This window comes from Vombatus ursinus, unplaced genomic scaffold, assembly GCF_900497805.2.
Source record: "Vombatus ursinus unplaced genomic scaffold, bare-nosed wombat genome assembly UNPS02008267.1, whole genome shotgun sequence".
Taxonomy (NCBI): Eukaryota; Metazoa; Chordata; class Mammalia; order Diprotodontia; family Vombatidae; genus Vombatus; species Vombatus ursinus.
The window spans coordinates 82,194-99,752 of NW_020948045.1; the positions used below are offsets into that span (position 1 = coordinate 82,194).

The 17,559-nt window shown below is 36.7% G+C and overlaps 1 protein-coding gene across 2 annotated transcripts in view; it reads right to left on the bottom strand.

Annotated features, from left to right (window-relative positions):
* The window catches only part of LOC114034148 (TBC1 domain family member 12-like), a 128,908-nt gene that overhangs the window by 36,746 nt on the left and 74,603 nt on the right, over nt 1–17,559 (bottom strand). For both annotated transcript variants that reach the window (XM_027849754.1, XM_027849753.1), the window contains exons 4-7: nt 12,475–12,557; nt 8,947–9,064; nt 8,537–8,643; nt 4,057–4,137 (exon numbers count right to left, since the gene is read on the bottom strand). In XM_027849754.1, the coding sequence (XP_027705555.1) occupies nt 4,057–4,137; nt 8,537–8,643; nt 8,947–9,064; nt 12,475–12,557 (389 nt within the window). The remainder of the gene's footprint in view (nt 1–4,056; nt 4,138–8,536; nt 8,644–8,946; nt 9,065–12,474; nt 12,558–17,559) is intronic.

The following is a 17,559-nucleotide window of genomic DNA, read 5'->3' on the forward strand; positions in this document are numbered from 1 at the left end:
AAACCAGGTTGTGAAGGGTTTTGAACAACAAAGGATTTTATATTGGAACCTGGGGGTAACAGAGAGCCACTGGGGTTTATTAAATGGGGAAGAGGGGAGGGTATGTGAGCATGGTCAGACTTGCATTTTAGGAAGATCAATTTGATAGCTGAGTAGAAAATGGACTGGAATAGAAAACTGAGGCAGGAGACCAACCAAAAGGCTCTGAGAATACTACAGGAATGGAGGAGGGCCTATAGCAGCGTGGAAGCAGTATCAGAGGAGAGAAGAAGATATCTAAGAGAGATGTTACAAAAGCAAAATCAACAGAATTTAACAGATTAAACAGGATGGGAGTGGAAGAGTGGAACACAATGGGAGAGTGTGAAGAGTCCAGGAGGACCACCTAACTGGGTGGTAAATCGGGGATTTTATATCTGATCCTGAGGGGATGGGGAGCCGAGGGTGTTTACTGAATGGGAGGGGGCGGGGGCCAAGGTGGGGGGGGAGGGAGGGAGGAGAGTAACACGGTCAGGCCTGGGCTCTAAGGAGGTAACTTTGTTAGCTGAGCAGACAGACTGGAATAAAAAGACACCTGAGGCAACAAGAAGACCAATCAGAAAGCTACTCCAGTATTCCAGGCATGAGATGATGAGGGCTTGCACTAGGCTGGCAGCGGTGAGAAAGAATGGGGGCATAAAGCAGAGGTGGGAAGGGAAGAAGGGAAGAAAGACAAGATTTGACAAGGGCTTGGCTATGCTGGGTGAGTGTGAGGAGTTAAGGATGACTCTGAAAGTTCTGAGCCTGTGTGACAGGGAAGAGTTTGATGCCTTTGACCGTAATATGAAAGACAGAAACGAGGAGTGTTGGGGGGAAAAAATACTGAGTTCTGTTCTGGATATATTGAGTTTGAGAGACTTATGTTCCCTTTAAGATATCCAAAAGACAGATGGTGATACAAAACAGAGAGCTATACAGAGATAAGCAAATCCATTGAAGCTGATGAGATCCAGCAGGGAGACAGTTGACAGGGAACAGAGAAAAAGGCCCAGAACAGAGCCCTGGTGGTAACCTACAATTATTGAAAGTAACCTAGATGAAGATCTAGCAAAGGAGACCAAGGAACAGTCAGACAAGTAGGAGAACCTGGAAAAAGACAGAGAACCTAAAGAGTAGAGACCTCTAGGAGGAGAATATGAATTGCTGTTGAAAATGGGTATAGAAGTGAATGAAAGCAAATGTGAAAACTAAGTTTTTCTGAGATCTTCAAGGCAAGAGTGAGAAAATAACAGCAACAATAATATTAAGACTAGTTGGCCCTTACATAACACATTAAGGTTTGCAAACCACACATTATTTAATGCTCAAAGGTAGCTTTGTGTATGTTAAAAGTATAGTGGTTGAAAAGAATGATAGGAAATTGAAACAGATATGAGAGTGGGCTATATAACTTTTAGGCACCTATTACTACTAAAGCATAAGAGCCCCAACTGCACTTAGGCAGTAATGAGAGAAGAGAAGCAGCTGTTTTCCTCACAACATAACCCTAAAATCCAGACTTTTATCTCCTGCTGAAACTGCCTCCAGCTAAGAATCACTCAAGTAGATATGACTGTGATGTAAAAGGTAAAGAGTATCTACCATCAGAAAATGAACACTAATCCTTTGGTCACACAAAAATAAAAAATGCCACAACTAGATACATCGAATATAGTCAATGAATCCTTTTAAGACATTTGAAATTATCAAGTATGAATGGGCTAGTAACCCTCTAACCCCTACATCATAATGCATTCAATGACCACAAACACAGAGTTCATAAGAGACAGGTCAAGAAAAAACTGGGAAACAGCCAGTAATACAATTTGGCTAGACTATAGGAACTGCAAAAGAAGGTACTATAAAATAAGGTAGAAAAGGTAGTGTGGAGCCAGACTGGAAAAAGTATTATATCAGACAAAAAAGTTGTATTTCTTCCTATAATAAGAGTTAGGGAGACGCTAGAGTTTCTTGCGCCCATTAAGAGTAATACGGTCAGACCAGGAGAAGATTATTTTGGCAGGTGTGTCAAAGATGAAATAGAGATGATAAGACACTAGAGGCTGGGAATCAGGAGACTATCATAAGAGTTTAAGAGAAAAGAAATAAAAGTCTAAATAAGGATAGAAGTTTGAATGGATAGGAAAAAAGAAATTTAAGAAATATTTTCTACATACTTGTATATAAATATGTCTGTACACACATATAGAAATCTGGGTATCTATATATTTCCACATATATGTATGTATTATATACACACATATATAAAATATATTTATATATACACAAAACCAAGTTATATAAACACACACACACACACACACACACATATACACACACCTCTATACTTGAAAAAGGCAGATTTTTTAAATCAGAAAAGGGTATGACACCATGCCCCAGAAACTCTAAGTGAAAATACAGCTCAAGAGGGATGAAAAGCTTTCCAAAAATAAAACTCTGAATGTAAAAATCACAAAACATTCAAAATGAAGAAAAATTGATGCATCTAAACTAAATGCTCTCTAGTATGCTTGTATTTTCGAAAGAGTTATAAAGAAAGAGAAGGAGTGGGGACAAGGAAGAGAGGAATAGATATAATCTAAAATAAGGCTTCCAGAAAAACAATTAAAATGAGACAGGATGCTTTAAAAGTACTCTTTTTTCCTTCCTGATCAAGACTACCAACTAGAAAGGGCTAGGACCACTTGTGGTAGAGGATGACATAGTGTTAATGGAAAAGAATGCAGAACTATTGCTCTACTCTTTTGCTTCAGTATTCCGTAACGAGGAAAATGGTCTTCAAAAGTGAAACAATAAAACAAAACAACCATAAAGAAAATGGAAGTTAAAGCCCAAGATGAGTGAGGAGATAAGAAGAAAGCACTTAAGCTGAAAGTAGGATCCCTATTTACAAAAAGGGGGAACGACTATATTCTAAAAACTAATGATTGGAAAACTAGTGACTGAAAAATTTACAGTTGATTCCCAGCAAAACTCTAGCATGAATTATTAAAAAAGATAGACTGTGATTACTTAGAAAAGAAAGCAGTAAACATTAGTATCTAGTCTAGGTTCATAAAGAACAACTTATGCCAATGTAGCCTGTCTTTTTTTTTTTTTTGTGGTTGGGAACATGAACAAAATGGTGATCTGTGAAATACTGTACCAGAGTGGATCTTGACTTCAATGAAGTGCCTCAAGATATCCTTATAGAGAAGATGGGAAAAGATGGCTAGATGATTCAGTTAGGTATGGACACCTAGCTATTTAAATAACTTATCCCAGAGAGTGTTGAATAATACATAATATTATAAAGGGATATCAGATTGGAGCAGAGGATAGAATCTACAAAGTCATGCACTCATGCTATCTCCATAAAATCACTCTACACACTGTTTGTTGTTCATAGTTTGGGCTCATGTAGTTCAGAGTATCTTTTTGTACTTTTTTCTCCATCCCCTATCACCTACTTCACATCACATTTACCTCTTCTTTTCAAAGCCTAAGTTCCCAAGTTCATTCTCTACATTCTTGAGGCTCTCCAACTAGCATTTATTCAAGACATCTGAAATGATGTGGTAGGTGAATTCCTAAGCAGAAGAAGAATATAATGAAAGTAGCACTGTAAGATTTATCTAATTTTTTTTTTGAGGAAGTGAAGAAGAAGAGGCTAATCAACTAGAAGACTGCAACAATATTCTAGATATGAAGTGATAAGAGTAGAAGTAGAACAGTAGAACAGTAAAAGTGGAAATGGCCAGTAAGACATTGCAAATTTAGAGACTGACTCGATAGGGAAGATAACAATGAGAGATGAGTTATCTTTTGAAAGATGATTCCAAAATTCCAAGGCTAGGCATCTCTCTCAGTTTCTACATCTGAGAAACAAGGATATGAATGTCTTCCTTTCCCTACAGGGTTATAAAAGGATCAAATGAAAAAGTGCTACACAAATATATTAATATTGCATCAATGACAACAACAAAAACTCATCCTAACAACATAACTAAAAAAATCTGACACTTGACAAAGACACACCTTCTACATCATTCTCTGTACTTGTTTCACTGAAGCTTTTCCATCGTTCCTTTGCTCTGGAGAGGAAAATTTCATAAAGTTCTGCAAAAGAAAAATACAGACAAGTAAAAAAAAAGTTTAAGACCAAATAACAAGAATGGAACACTTATGTTCAAATATTTGCTCAATAACCTCACATTTATGAGAGTAAAAAAGAAATCGAAACTTTCCTAGCTCAACAGTGATATAATTGCTGAAGCCCTTAGTTTCCACAATCCTCTCTGCCTTACACATTCAATCATCCGACAAGAATTCAGTAAGTACTTAACAATACACAGAGAACTGTGCTAGATGCCCATGCAATGGAATCCCAGAAACAATCGCACTGGCTGCTGCTGAAAGAGCACTTACAAAGCAGAAGGGGTTACAGCTGACATGCATGACTTCTATCTACCTTGTGGTCACCCAGTGGACATTACTATCACCTACAGGAAATTACCAACAATTCACTGAAGCTGGGTTGCCCAATGGATAGAGAGCTGGACCTGAAGTGAGCAATAATTGAGTTTAAATACTGTTCAGATATTAGCAGTATGACCCTGGGCAAATTCTTTAACATTTCTCAGCCTGTTTTCTCATCTGTAAAATGTGAATAATAATAGCACCTACTTCACAAGATTGTTTTGAGAATCAAATAAGATACATACAAATACATGTAAAGTACCTGGCAAATACTAAAGCGCTATTTAAATGTTAGCTATTATTAATATTTTGGTTTGTTAGGTAGTCTTCGGCTATTTGAAAAGACTCCCTCAAACTATCATCAACCAATTAATTAATTGACCAATGTGGTTACACTTTAAGTTCTCTGAGGGAAGGGACCACGATTGTTTTCGTCTTTCTATTCCCTATGTGCTAGGCACATAGGAGGAACTTACTAAATGCCTCTTCATTAAGCAACTCTTATATAAGCAACTATTAAGTGCCAGGCACTGTGCTAGGTGATGAAAAGACAAAAAATATTCCATGTGCGGGAGGAGCACATGATTCTATAAGGAAGAATCAACACGTACATAAATAAGAATGCGCATAAGATGATGCCTGAGCTCGTCAGGAATGGCTTCATATAGAAAGTGGTGCCTTCCCTGAGCCTTGAAGGAAAGTAGGGGTTCTAAGATGCAGGGATAAGAACATTCTAAGCACAAGGTAAGGCATCCAATACAAAGGCACAAGGAGACAAAGCAGCCCCCGGACAGCCAGTCTAGCTGGATCATACAGTGTATTCTGGGGAAAAATGTATAATAATTCTAAAAAGACAGGTTGGAGCCAAACCATGAAGGGTTTTAAATGCCACAAGGAGTATTTTACATTTGAGTCTAAAAAAAGTAAGGAGCCATTGTTGTTTATGGATCAGTTTGTTATCAAAAGAGATATGTAAACTATTTTGTAAATCTTGAAGTGACATGTAAATCTTAGCTATTTTAATTTTCAGTAGAGGACAGTGACAGAGTGATATCTGGAGTGATATCTGCACTTTACAACAATCACTGTGGGAACCGTGTGAAGGATAGAACAGCAAAGAGAGAAACTTGAGACGAGACCACTAAGGAGACGTTCATTAATCAAGATGAGGGGTGACAAGAACCTAAACTGGAGTTAGACAGAAAGAGAAATACTCAAAAGATATTGTGGAGATATAGCAGAATTGTCAAAACTTGGTAACTGACTGGATATGATGTGTAGTCAAAGATGACTCAGAGGTTATGAACCTGAGTGAATAGAAGGACAATGGTGCCCTTGACAGAAATAGGGAAATTTAGAGGAGGGGTGGGTTTTGAAAGGGAAAGATAATGAGTTCTGTTTTGAACATACTGAGTTTAGACACAACAGGAGATCCAGTTTGACAGTTGGTGATATGGGACTGGAACTCAAGAGAGAAATTAGGACCATGGGATTACAGATTCAGAGCTAATACGGACCTCAGAGACCATCTAACCCCCCCCCCCCCCTTCATTTTTATTACAGATGAGGAAACTGAAACCCAGGGAGGTTAAGTGACATGTTCAAGGTCACATATTTGGCGAGCATTTGGAGAGGCAGGTATCATGCTAGCTCCAGGGAGCTTTCTGAGTAGAGAAGATAATCCAACTATGGGAGTTGATGAGATCACCAGGAGACTGAATACAGAGAAAGAAGAGAAGACGTCCCAAGACAGTGTTATATACCCACAGCGAGTATACCCACAAGATAGGTGATAGGATTTGGATAATGATCCAGGGGAGCAGAACATGAAGGAGAAGCCACACAGGTAGTAAGAGAACCAGGAGTAGTGTCATGAAAACTCAGAGGGTGCCCAGGAGCCCAAGGGAGTTGATAGTGTCAAATACTACAGAGAAGTTAAGAAGGATGAACTCTGAAAAAACATTACCAGATTCAGAATTAGTAATTTTCAAGAGATCAGGTGATTGATAAGATAAAGTATGAAGTCACATGACAAAATTTTTTTCATGACAGGGGAACTATGAGCATATTCACAGGCAACAAGGAAAGAGTCAGTAAAAAGGGAGAGATTAAAGATGAGGTTGGCAGTAAGATTATGGGGGCAATTTGCTGGAGGAGATAAAAAAGGGAAGAGGATCAAGAGTACACAGAGGATCTGGTCTTGGCAAGAGGACTGGATATTTCAGAAACTGGAGAAATTAGGAGGAGAACATAGGGGATGATGTCTAGGTATTTTGATAGAAAAAGAGGAGAAGAGGAAGCATCAGGTGAATGTCCTCTGTTTTCTCAGTAAAGTAGGAGTTGAGGTCCTCTGCTAAAAGGGTTGGGAAACGTGGTGTAGGAGGCTTGAAAAGAACAGCTCTGGAATGGCCTTTGTGAGGAGCAGGATAAAGAATAAGGCAAGATGGAGTGAAGGAGTAGGAAAAAGGACTGCAGTGAGGTACCAACTGAAATTAAATAACAAACTTGTAGTGGACTCAGACAGACTTCCTTCAACACACATCATCAATACATGAGCAGGAATGGAGGAAGCAGATCCATGGATGGACTGTGGGAAAGGATGAGGGACATTAGGGCAAAGGTGAAAGGGATCTGAGAGCAGAGGTTAAACTGGTTAACTACTGGGTCAATATTAGGAAGAAAGAAAATGAACCGAGAGTAGCAGTGATGGCCTAGAAGCCTACTGAGGGTACAGTGAAATACTGCATTCCTTACATCCTTCAGTCAATTGTGGGATGGCAAAAATTCTACTACAGGTTATCACTTGTGAAACCCTGCTCACTCCCTACTAGTACTCTCATCAAAGAAGCCTTCCTTCATTGTATGAATAGAATAGTTTCACTACCAATTGTCATCCTTGTGAGAGCTACCTTTATAATCTCTGACATTCTTGCTTCCCTTTCCACCAACTGCCACTATCCAAGACTTCATGATCTCTTGCATGGACTCTTATAACAGCTTCTTAACTACTGTCCTTGCCTCCTATTCTCCTCTCTTTAACTCATGTTTCCCATGGCTGTCAAAGAAATCTTTCTATTGCAAAAACCTGATCATATCACTCCCACATCTAAAACCCTCCAACACGCTCCTACTGCTTAGTAAATGGAATATGGGCTCCTCAGTGTGGCATTCAATGGCCTCGAGTATGCCTCTCCAGCTTTATTATATACTTTTCCTATTCATGCATGACCAGCTCCTCCTTAATCTTTCCCTGCCCTTTTCTTCCGTGCCTATGTACACTATCCATCATGTTTGAAATGATGGCCTCCACTATCTTGACCTGCTGAAATCTTTCAAGTTCTACTTCTGATGTTTTTCATCTCTGAAAAGTTACCCCAGCTTTCAAGATATGTGATCTTAGCCATCTTAAGCCTCAAATACCACTGTTTGGACCCCTTCTCTACTTATATTGTAATTGTCTTTATGAATGAATGAAAAAGCCTTTATTAAATCAGAAGAGCCAAGCACAGCAACTGACACAAAAATTTGCTTGGTCTTGGAGATATTCTTAAAAATCTAGTCCTTCTAGTGTTAAGTGCTTACTATATCCTAAGCACTTAAGTGTTTAGGCATATTTAAATAGAAAAATCAAGACAATTCCTGCTCTCAAGGAGCTTACACTCTAACTGGAGGATACAGTGCAGTTTAAATAAATAAACAAACAAATAAATAAAACACTGAATTTGGAGTTAAGAGAACCTGGCTTCAAATATCCTGTCACGATCACTTATGATCTCGAGCACGGTATTTTCCATTTCAGTTTCCTCAACTAAAAAATAAGAATGGTGCTATAGGATGTTTAAATCTATACTCTTACCCACCTCCTTTCCTAACTAAATTACAAATTTTCTGAGGGCAGATACTGCATCCTGCTTCATCCCAGTGCCTAGAAGAGTATGTAACATATAGCAAATGCTTAATGTCCTTTGAATTTAACTGAACAAACACAATACTACTGATATCAGATATATTGGTATATGTGGGAACATGTAATACAAACCAGGAGTGATATTGAGTTCATTTCCCACAGCAAGACTCCATACTTTTCCACGAACACTAGGGGGCAGTCCTTGCCACCACAACTCTCGAACTCTTCTTGTACCACGCCTTGAAATAAAGGAGAAAAAAAAAAAGAGAGAATGTTATTTAATACTGAAACTAATAGTTACATGACTTACCAAGCCCATAACTTTTGGGAAGAATGCAATGCATTCTGTCTTTAGATTTCATGTTATCAAAGGACAAAAACCTACAAAAGTATAGCATTTCAAAGGGAAGCAGTGATTATTTTTGAGAATTATGACTGGATTCAAACAACATAGCTAGAGTCAAAAGACAGATGAGAAATAAGGAAAAACTAGAAAGAAGATGCATAAAATATATTATTTCCAGAAAATTCTGCTTACTTACATTCCTTCCCAATTTGGTAGTATCTCATTGACCCATATCACCATTGCACTTGCAATATTTTCTTCTTGTTTAAACCGTTCTTTCATTATTTGTTTTCTTTTATGTGCTTCTTTAATTTCTGCATTGAACATTGAAGAACTTAATCATTTTAAATAAGCCATTTTAAAACTCTCTACGTTTGTAATAAGTTACTTCTAAGTCTATAAAGCTGCAGTTTTTTAAAGTTTTCTGATTATAGGAGTAAAGAGAAAAAAATACTTTTATAATATTTAACTTTCATAACATTCAGTATTTCATAACCAGCAGTGGAAGGGAGCTAAGAAAACATCTTGTCCAATCTTCCCATTTTAAAAGAAAGTGAAGCTCAGTGATACTAAGTGACTAAGTCCAAGGTCACAAAGCTAGTTGAGGGCAGAATTGGGATTAGAACCCAAGTTTCCTGATTCCTAAGTCTAACGTTTTTTCAACTATGTTGTATACTGTTCTCTTCTTTCCTGGACTTTAAAAAAAACAGACATCTATAAATTTGTTTACCAAAGGACCAAAAGTACCAAGGATAATTTTAATAGGATAGCTTTCTAATTCTTTATTATAAAGGTTGGCTCACTGGGAAGAATGAACAGGGAAAATGTAGGCCAAAAAAACCAAAAGATATCAAAAAAGATCTATTAAAAATGTAACTTCCTGGGGCAGCTAGGTGGCACAATGGATAGAGCTCTGGCCCAAGAGTCAGGAGGACCTGAGTTCAAATCCAACCTCAGACACTCAACACTTAATAGATATGTGACTTTGGGCAAGTCACTTAACCCCAACTGCCTCACCAAAAAGCAAAAGCAAAAAAAAAGAAAAAAAAAAGTAAACTTTCTTAAGGAGATACCCTTCTTTCACACTGATACACAACTTTTTACTAGAATTACACAGAGTTCAGCAAGTCAATGACATTAAAACCATCATACAACTAAACTGGTATGCTTACCAATTTTTGTTGTTTTTTTTAAAGATTTCTCTTTGATTATACAAAATGTATAAAGAAGTTCAAAATCGATAACACAAAGTATACTTAAAACACACACATCCATCACCAGAACAATATTTTTTTAAGTCTCCAGATGCCCACTTCTTTGTAAACTCTAAAGTACTAGATAAAAGTGAGATTATTATAACAGTAATGAGGAAGCAAAGCATAGTAGATAACCAACTAGTCTTGAAGAAAGGGGCCCAGTCCTACGTTCAAATCTTGCCCTTGAGACACTCTAGTAGGTGTGATCCTGGGCAATTTGCTTAAAAATCACAGTGCCCCAGGCAAATCTCTAATATTATAATTTATAAACTAGCTAACTATCTTCCATTGGTGGAAGGAAATTTGCACTGCAGGATTTCCATACATGAATGAATCACAGGTCTAGAAAAAAATCAATTATAATAAATTATTACTATACTCTCATTTTTTTCTCTTCATTAACTAAAACAAGACACTTGAACAAAGGTTACTACGATCTTCTACTCATTGATGACTACCTTAAATAGTATAAATGAAAAAGTAACTATAAATTTAATGGTGTTATTTATTGAGCAGCATACATTTAGGAATTCAATATTGGAAATATTGCAAATATCTATAGAAAAATGAATTTTAAGTAGTTTTTCTCCACGTTTCCCACCAGCTTCACTGCTTTTGGACTTCTTTGGCCCTCTCCATCATGCTTTCCTTCCCCAGGAAACTCATCATGGGGAAATCTCATCATCCTGCAAGACTAAATCTGCCTGGTACTCACATCTCATCAGTCCCTTCTGCCCCTCTCTGTTTAAAGAGGGGGCTCAGAATTGATCTTCTCCACATCCTCCACCAGCTCCGCTGCTTTTGGACTTCTTTGGCCCTCTCCATCATGCCCCAGCACCAGATATCTTCTTCCTCCTCCCCTCCTCTTCAGCTTCCTTTCTGTACGTTGTCTTTTCCCAACAGATTATAAGCTACTAGGGGATGGGACTGTATTTGTTTTTATATATATTTGTATCCTCACTGCTTAGCACAATAGTTGGCACATAGCAGGCACTTCAAATTTACTGACTGAAAACCAGTAATTATTTTAAGATTAAAAACAATTTATTATGTATATGGGGGGAAGCCCTACTTTCACAAGTTTCACAAAAGTCATGAGCAGGTGTTCCTAGGATAATTAAGTTCTGGTATCACTACAGCAATAGGAAACTGAAAGGGACACTGAGCTGGGAATCAGAAAGCCAGCAATCTAGTCCCAGCTGTTCCACTTAGAGCTGTGAGATCTTGAACACGTCACAACCATCTTGAATCTAAGTTTTCATATGTGTAAAATAGGGATAATAATAATGCTTCCCTTACCTCCTTCACAGCAATTTTGGTGAACATCTTTATTTTACATGAATTGCAAAGGATGAGACAGGCAAGGAAGTTATGCTCTCCACTAAGAGATATTCCAAGGACAACATGGATCCTAAACACATCTCCCCTGACAATTTTAAAATTTATGTGAGTTGTTCACTTAGGGGCAACTAGATGGTGCAGTGGATAGAGCACCGGCCCTGGAGTCAGATGGACCTGAGTTCAAATCTGGCCTCAGACATTTGACATTTACTAGCTGTGCCACCCTAGGCAAGTCACTTAACCCTGACTGCCTCACCCAAAAAAAAAAATTAATCTGAGTTGTCATCTAAAGAAAAGTAGTACCCTGTATTAATTAACATTTAGTAAATAATATTGTTTATATAAGAAATAACATTACTATTATTAGTGTCACACTTTAGAAAAAGAGGCTGCAATAAAAAGTGACACTTCAAACAACTGGGATTACGGAGACAAGAAAATATGTTTGGAAAGCGTCAAGGACAGCAAAGCCATTGCAGCTCAGCTGTTTCCAGATTCAATTACGTTCCCACCTAGAAGTTCCTCCTAAACCATTCAACACTTAAGAGTAATTCAGTTTCAAAACACCAAAAAGATAAACTACACCAGAGACGAAAACCAAGAAAGTTTACAAACAAAGATAGCAGTAACAGCAATATGAGCCACTACTTGTTTTAATAAAGTAAACAAGTACCTTTGTGGAAACAGCAAGTTTATGGGCTCCCCAATTTTCCCTGATAAATCTTTAACATAGCTGAAAGTCAGATATGATCACAAGAAGGTACTGTGTTCTTCATCCAGGTTTTTAATAGTTACCATAGCATTTCCTCAATTAAAGCTGAACTAAAGTTAATAAACTATTTTAAAGTACCAATAACTCAGACCAAACACTTGACACTTACTAGCTGTGTGACCCTGGGCAAGTCACTTAACCCCAATTGCCTCACCAAAAAGCAAAAAAAAAAAAAAAAAAGTACAATAAATAAAAAGCACAACTATTGGGCTTTCAGATAAAAAAATCACTTCACATAAAGTATCAATCAAATTTTAATGTATTTTTTGGTGGACATCTTATTCTTATTCACTGATTTTAAACAAATCAATGAATCAATTATACAAAACTGATTCAAATTCTGATAATTTCATACCTCGTTTTTTAGCCTCAGCCACCATTTCATCATATTCTTGTCTATGACGTAAAGCTTCTTCAACTGATTTGGCAGGAAGATTTCTGAAAAATAAATGCTAGAGTCAGTCAATTCTTTTTAAAAGACCGATTTTTGATGTGTTAATCTTTCCCTTTTTTAAGGCAAAGATTAAGGAAAGGCCAACTTACACACTGCATATGTTACAATTTATTCTGATTCAAAAGTTGACCATCTAAATTTCATCTGCATTACAAATGTGCCACTTATAATACATATAGCCTAGCTTTTTATTTATTGAATCAATGAGAGGCACTATGCTATTTTAGGAAACAACACTGAATTTGGAGTCCTTTCACTTACAGTACTGTTCATATTAACTGGAACAAATTCAAATGAATTTATCAAAATAAACATCCAACTTTTTACATCTTTAAAAAACTTTCAGTAATATGTTTTTTTTTGCTACCATCGCTTATATTACACAATTTGGCACTATGGTCACAAACTCTGATATCTATTCTTTAATTCATCACCAAATCATCCTTTTATCGCATGGGTTATTAAACATATATTCGCCAAAGAGTCTATTTTTTTCCAGTCTAGCCTTGATTTAAAACCTATAGGTTTTTAATGAGGTTTAACTCAAGAGAGTTCTCAGTCTAATCTCCATGTCTTGAATAAGTGCCTGGACCTCTTGTGGCATGTGGCATGGTGCCAGGTCATTTCCATTTGGGAAGAGCTGTAATTCTGGAGCAACTCTTCTTCTCAGCATTACCAATATACTTGTCAAAGATCATCCTCCCATGAATGAGGATAAGACTTCCAAGACCACAGGAAGTAAAAAGTTCCCCAAAACACTTTTGAGTATTTACACTTACAGGCTTTTGAAGATACAAGCTCACCTAACTTTTGACAATGGTTTTCTGAGCTTTGAATGAATGAGTCTTAGCTATCAAAATTACTTTTTCTCCAATCTACAGTCATTTTTTTACACACTTGTCTTGTCCTTAATAAGTTATTCTTCTTCAGAGCAATGATCTGAAATTGTTTTTTCACTCACTACCTTCTTCCTGTTCTTTCAATGTCAACAAGCTTACAGTACATTGTAAAGGAATCAATAATATTCCCCCCTACTCCTCCAGCCTCCAGGTCCCTCTTTGCTTGTTACTTGAGGATAATTTAAGCTCTTTTATATAAATAATTTGTCAGCTGTTGGTGGTGTTTTTCATTTTTGACAAATTTTCCCTTGCATTTAAGTGTGACTGACTCTCTTTCATTGCAGGGTTGAATGAGTCTTAAAATTCCTGACTTCCCCACACCAATAGCTGTGGCAGTATTTCTAATAGCCATTAAAGTGTGCTTTTAAGAGCTACAATTTTTATACTTTACCTTGGAAAAAAATAGCCATTCTTAAAAAACACAGAATTAAAAGTAACAAAATAGAGCACTAAAATGAGTGCATGGCACAAAATCCAGTACTTAACCAGACAGGACCAAACGTGGGGACAATGGCTTGTTCTGGTTTCATCTGGCCAAAGTAAGATATTCTGAGAGACTCTCTTGTCAGTATAAACAAGTTATGTATCACTATTACCGTCACAAACTAACATCATATCAAAATTATTGACTGTCTCAGGTAATTCACACACCACTGTACTCATGTCACAGACTTACCTTCTGTGAGCCAAAGCTTCTTATCTATAAAATGGCACAGCAACATTTATACTACATCTCACACAGGGATGTCATGCAAACCAAATGAGACAGTGCACACAAATCACTTTTGATTATAAAGCACTACATAACTATAAGCTATTATTATTATTGCATTTCAAAAGAGTGATGAAGAAGCTTTCTTTAGCTGACTTTTATCAGGTCCTTTTAACTGAATCACAAAATAAAATCACATCAAATATTATGGTACAACTGAAAGCAACCTTAAACATTATCTGCTGCAACAACTTATTTTACAGATAAAGAAACTGAGACCCAGATGGGATAAAATAATTAACCAAATTTCCCTTAAATTCCTAAATACACAGAGAAGAAAACCTATTTTTGGTTACTTTAACATTAGTTTTGAATTTTCCATAGATTACCTCTGAGTACAATATCTTCTATGTTTTATGCAGAGTGCAACTGTTCTAATACATATCAGAGAGTAACCAGAGACTTGCTTGAAAAGGCCACTAATGTTTTATATAGTTGGCAGTAGAGAAAAGTAGCAATGGCCAGTGTCAACACTCTCACTGTACAACTTCATTATATAGTCTATCCAGGAAAAGGGGAAAATTTGACAATTTCATGGCAAAAGCAATACAGTCCAAACTGCTTTGTGTAGGTATGTAAAAGAAAAAGAAAAAGAAAAATCATGAAAAGTACACAAACAAAAATGCCTTCCCTTTCCTTCCCTTCACCCTGACCTCATCTTGACCCATCCCATTTCCTTGACAAAGAAAACTCTGTTAAGTATAATGTCATATTTGACCAGTCTGCAACACACCCTGGAACTACCTGGTATACTCTGACAAATTTCAAGTCAGGCCAGAAAATAGTCTTATTGTCTAGATTTATGATCTAACCCTAATAACCAAGACTTCTAGGTAGAAAAGTATGATTCCCTGGCCTCTTCAGAGAAACTATTCATTCATGGAATTTTTTAAGGTCCTAAGATTGCCTTGCCCTAAGTTACCTTCTGACCAACTGACCCCTAAACCTATTTTATTCAGCGTTCCTTAAAGTCTGACAAGCCTCTCCTGTCTGACGATCTACTCCAGAAGACTAGATTATATCCTGCTGTTTCGCTTCACACTACTAAATGCATAAATTAATAAGAATCTTTCCCACTTAGGCCTACAATACCTCTTGCCTAACCACCTCCTCAACTCCTAGAAGATGTACTTAATACATCTTCTAGAATGGCAAAGAATATGGAAAATACAAAGCATGGACAATTAAAATTTCATAGTCAGACACAAGAATTTAGGAAGAATATGAGTGACAGAGTCAGGTCTGTCCTTAAAGCTGTGGGGAGAGACATGTATAACAGACCAATTAGAAATCTATCACAGTGGTACAGACAAGTGGTGCTGAGGGCCTACCGGTGAGTAGAGAGTTGTTGTAGAGACAGAAACAGCAAGATTTGGCAACTGACTAAATATGTACGGTAAAAAAGAGTGAAGAGTCGAAAATAATGCTGATGTTACAAACTTGGGAGAACGGAAATATAGCAGTTTGGAAGGGGTGTAAGTTTGGGATATAAAATAATGAGTTCCATTTTGGCCCCAATAAGCTTAAGATGTCTCTGTGTCAGCCTGTCTGAAACGTGCAACAGTCACCTGGTAAGGCAGGCACAAAGCTCACAGGACAGAGGGTGCGAGACAGATCAATGACTCATAAAGTTCCTTGTCAATTTCTTCTTATCTGGGCAGTCCATTGGATTTCTCCCCACCTTTATACCAAGTGACTGGCTCGTATCTTTTTTTTTTCTCTTTTGTTTCTTGGATGACATCATTTATACCAATGTCTCTGAAACTGTGGGTCGCAACCCAATATGGGGTTGCATAACTGAATGTGGGGGTTACAAAAAAATTTGGCAACAGTAAGTGGTTTCTGAACATGCAACGACCAAAAATTAATTTAAAATCAAACATGCAACGAATCAGAGGTGTTTCTGGCAGCGCTTGCTGTGTGGCGTCACTGCAGCCTCGGTTCTAACACACAATGTGCACACTTTGCACTGCACATGCCGTCACCCCACACAATACCAACGAACTGCTAGAAACACTTTGGCTGAGATTTGAGACTATTTTGTTACGAACTGCAGTGTTTTTACTGTACATACAAAGCTTTCTGCTCTTGCAGAAACATAATAGTTTAATTACAGAAAATAAAGACTTTCAATATTTTCCCACTGTCATTCCTCAGCATGTAAGTATCAAATTATTATATCTTTGGATTGTATTGTGTCAGAATGTTTGATTTTAAAAATTACTGCTATCTCCTTCTTTTACAGAAACATTAAGTGTTTAATTGCAGCAAGCAAAGACAAAAGCTCTTTAATAATATTTCTCCACTATCACCACTGTATGTGTATATAAGTGTGAACATCAGTTTTTAAAATCAGGCACAAACAAATATAATTTCATAAACAAAAGCTAGTATTTATTTGAGAAATTATTATCAATATTTATGTTTTAGGACAAAAATATTTTAGGTTATGAGTGAGTGGCTAAATGCAGGTTCTAGAGGTAAAAATGCTGATGACAATGCAGCAGTCTTCACTACCAGGTTGTAGTACACCTAAACTGACAAGAAAAAGAAAATATGTCGAATCATGTGGCTCTCAAGAGGGCAAAGTTTAAAGATATTATTGAAACTGAAAGATGAAGTAGTATTTTTGACTGAGTAGAAATGCAATTCTGTTAATTTTTTTCATAATGACATAGCTTTGAAAACTGTTATCTGTTAGATATTTTTGAAAAACTCAATTATTTAAACATATTGCTTCAAGGAAAGAATTGTAACTTATTTATGTTAAAAGAAAAAATTGAAAGTTTTACTTAAAAAAGTTAATATATGAACTAGGATAGAAAATGTTTCTTCAGAAATGTTTACAGCTACAGATAATTTTATAATTGAAAATAACTTTCCCAAAGATTTAATCATATGAGTCATAATTGATCATCTGAAGTGCCTGGAAACACAGCTTCAGAAATACTTCCCTTCAAATTTTGATTCTAAAAAACTAAGTTGAGTTCATAAACAATACTCAGTTGAAATAAAAAATGTCAGTCATCTACCATTAAAAATTCAAGAAAAATTTGGTGAGTTATCAAGCAACACAGGTTTAAAACTTGAGTTTCCTAAAAAAAATCGTTAAATGAATTTTGGATTGGGATTAGGCCAGAATTTCCAACAATTTCTGAAATGGCTCTAAACATACTTCTGCCATTTTGTACTACGTATTTATGCAAAGCAGCATTCTCAGCACTGACAATTACAAAATCAAAATATCAATCAACTCCAAAAAACACTGAAGATGCTCTACATCCCACAGTATCAAATATTCTGCCAAGATTTAAT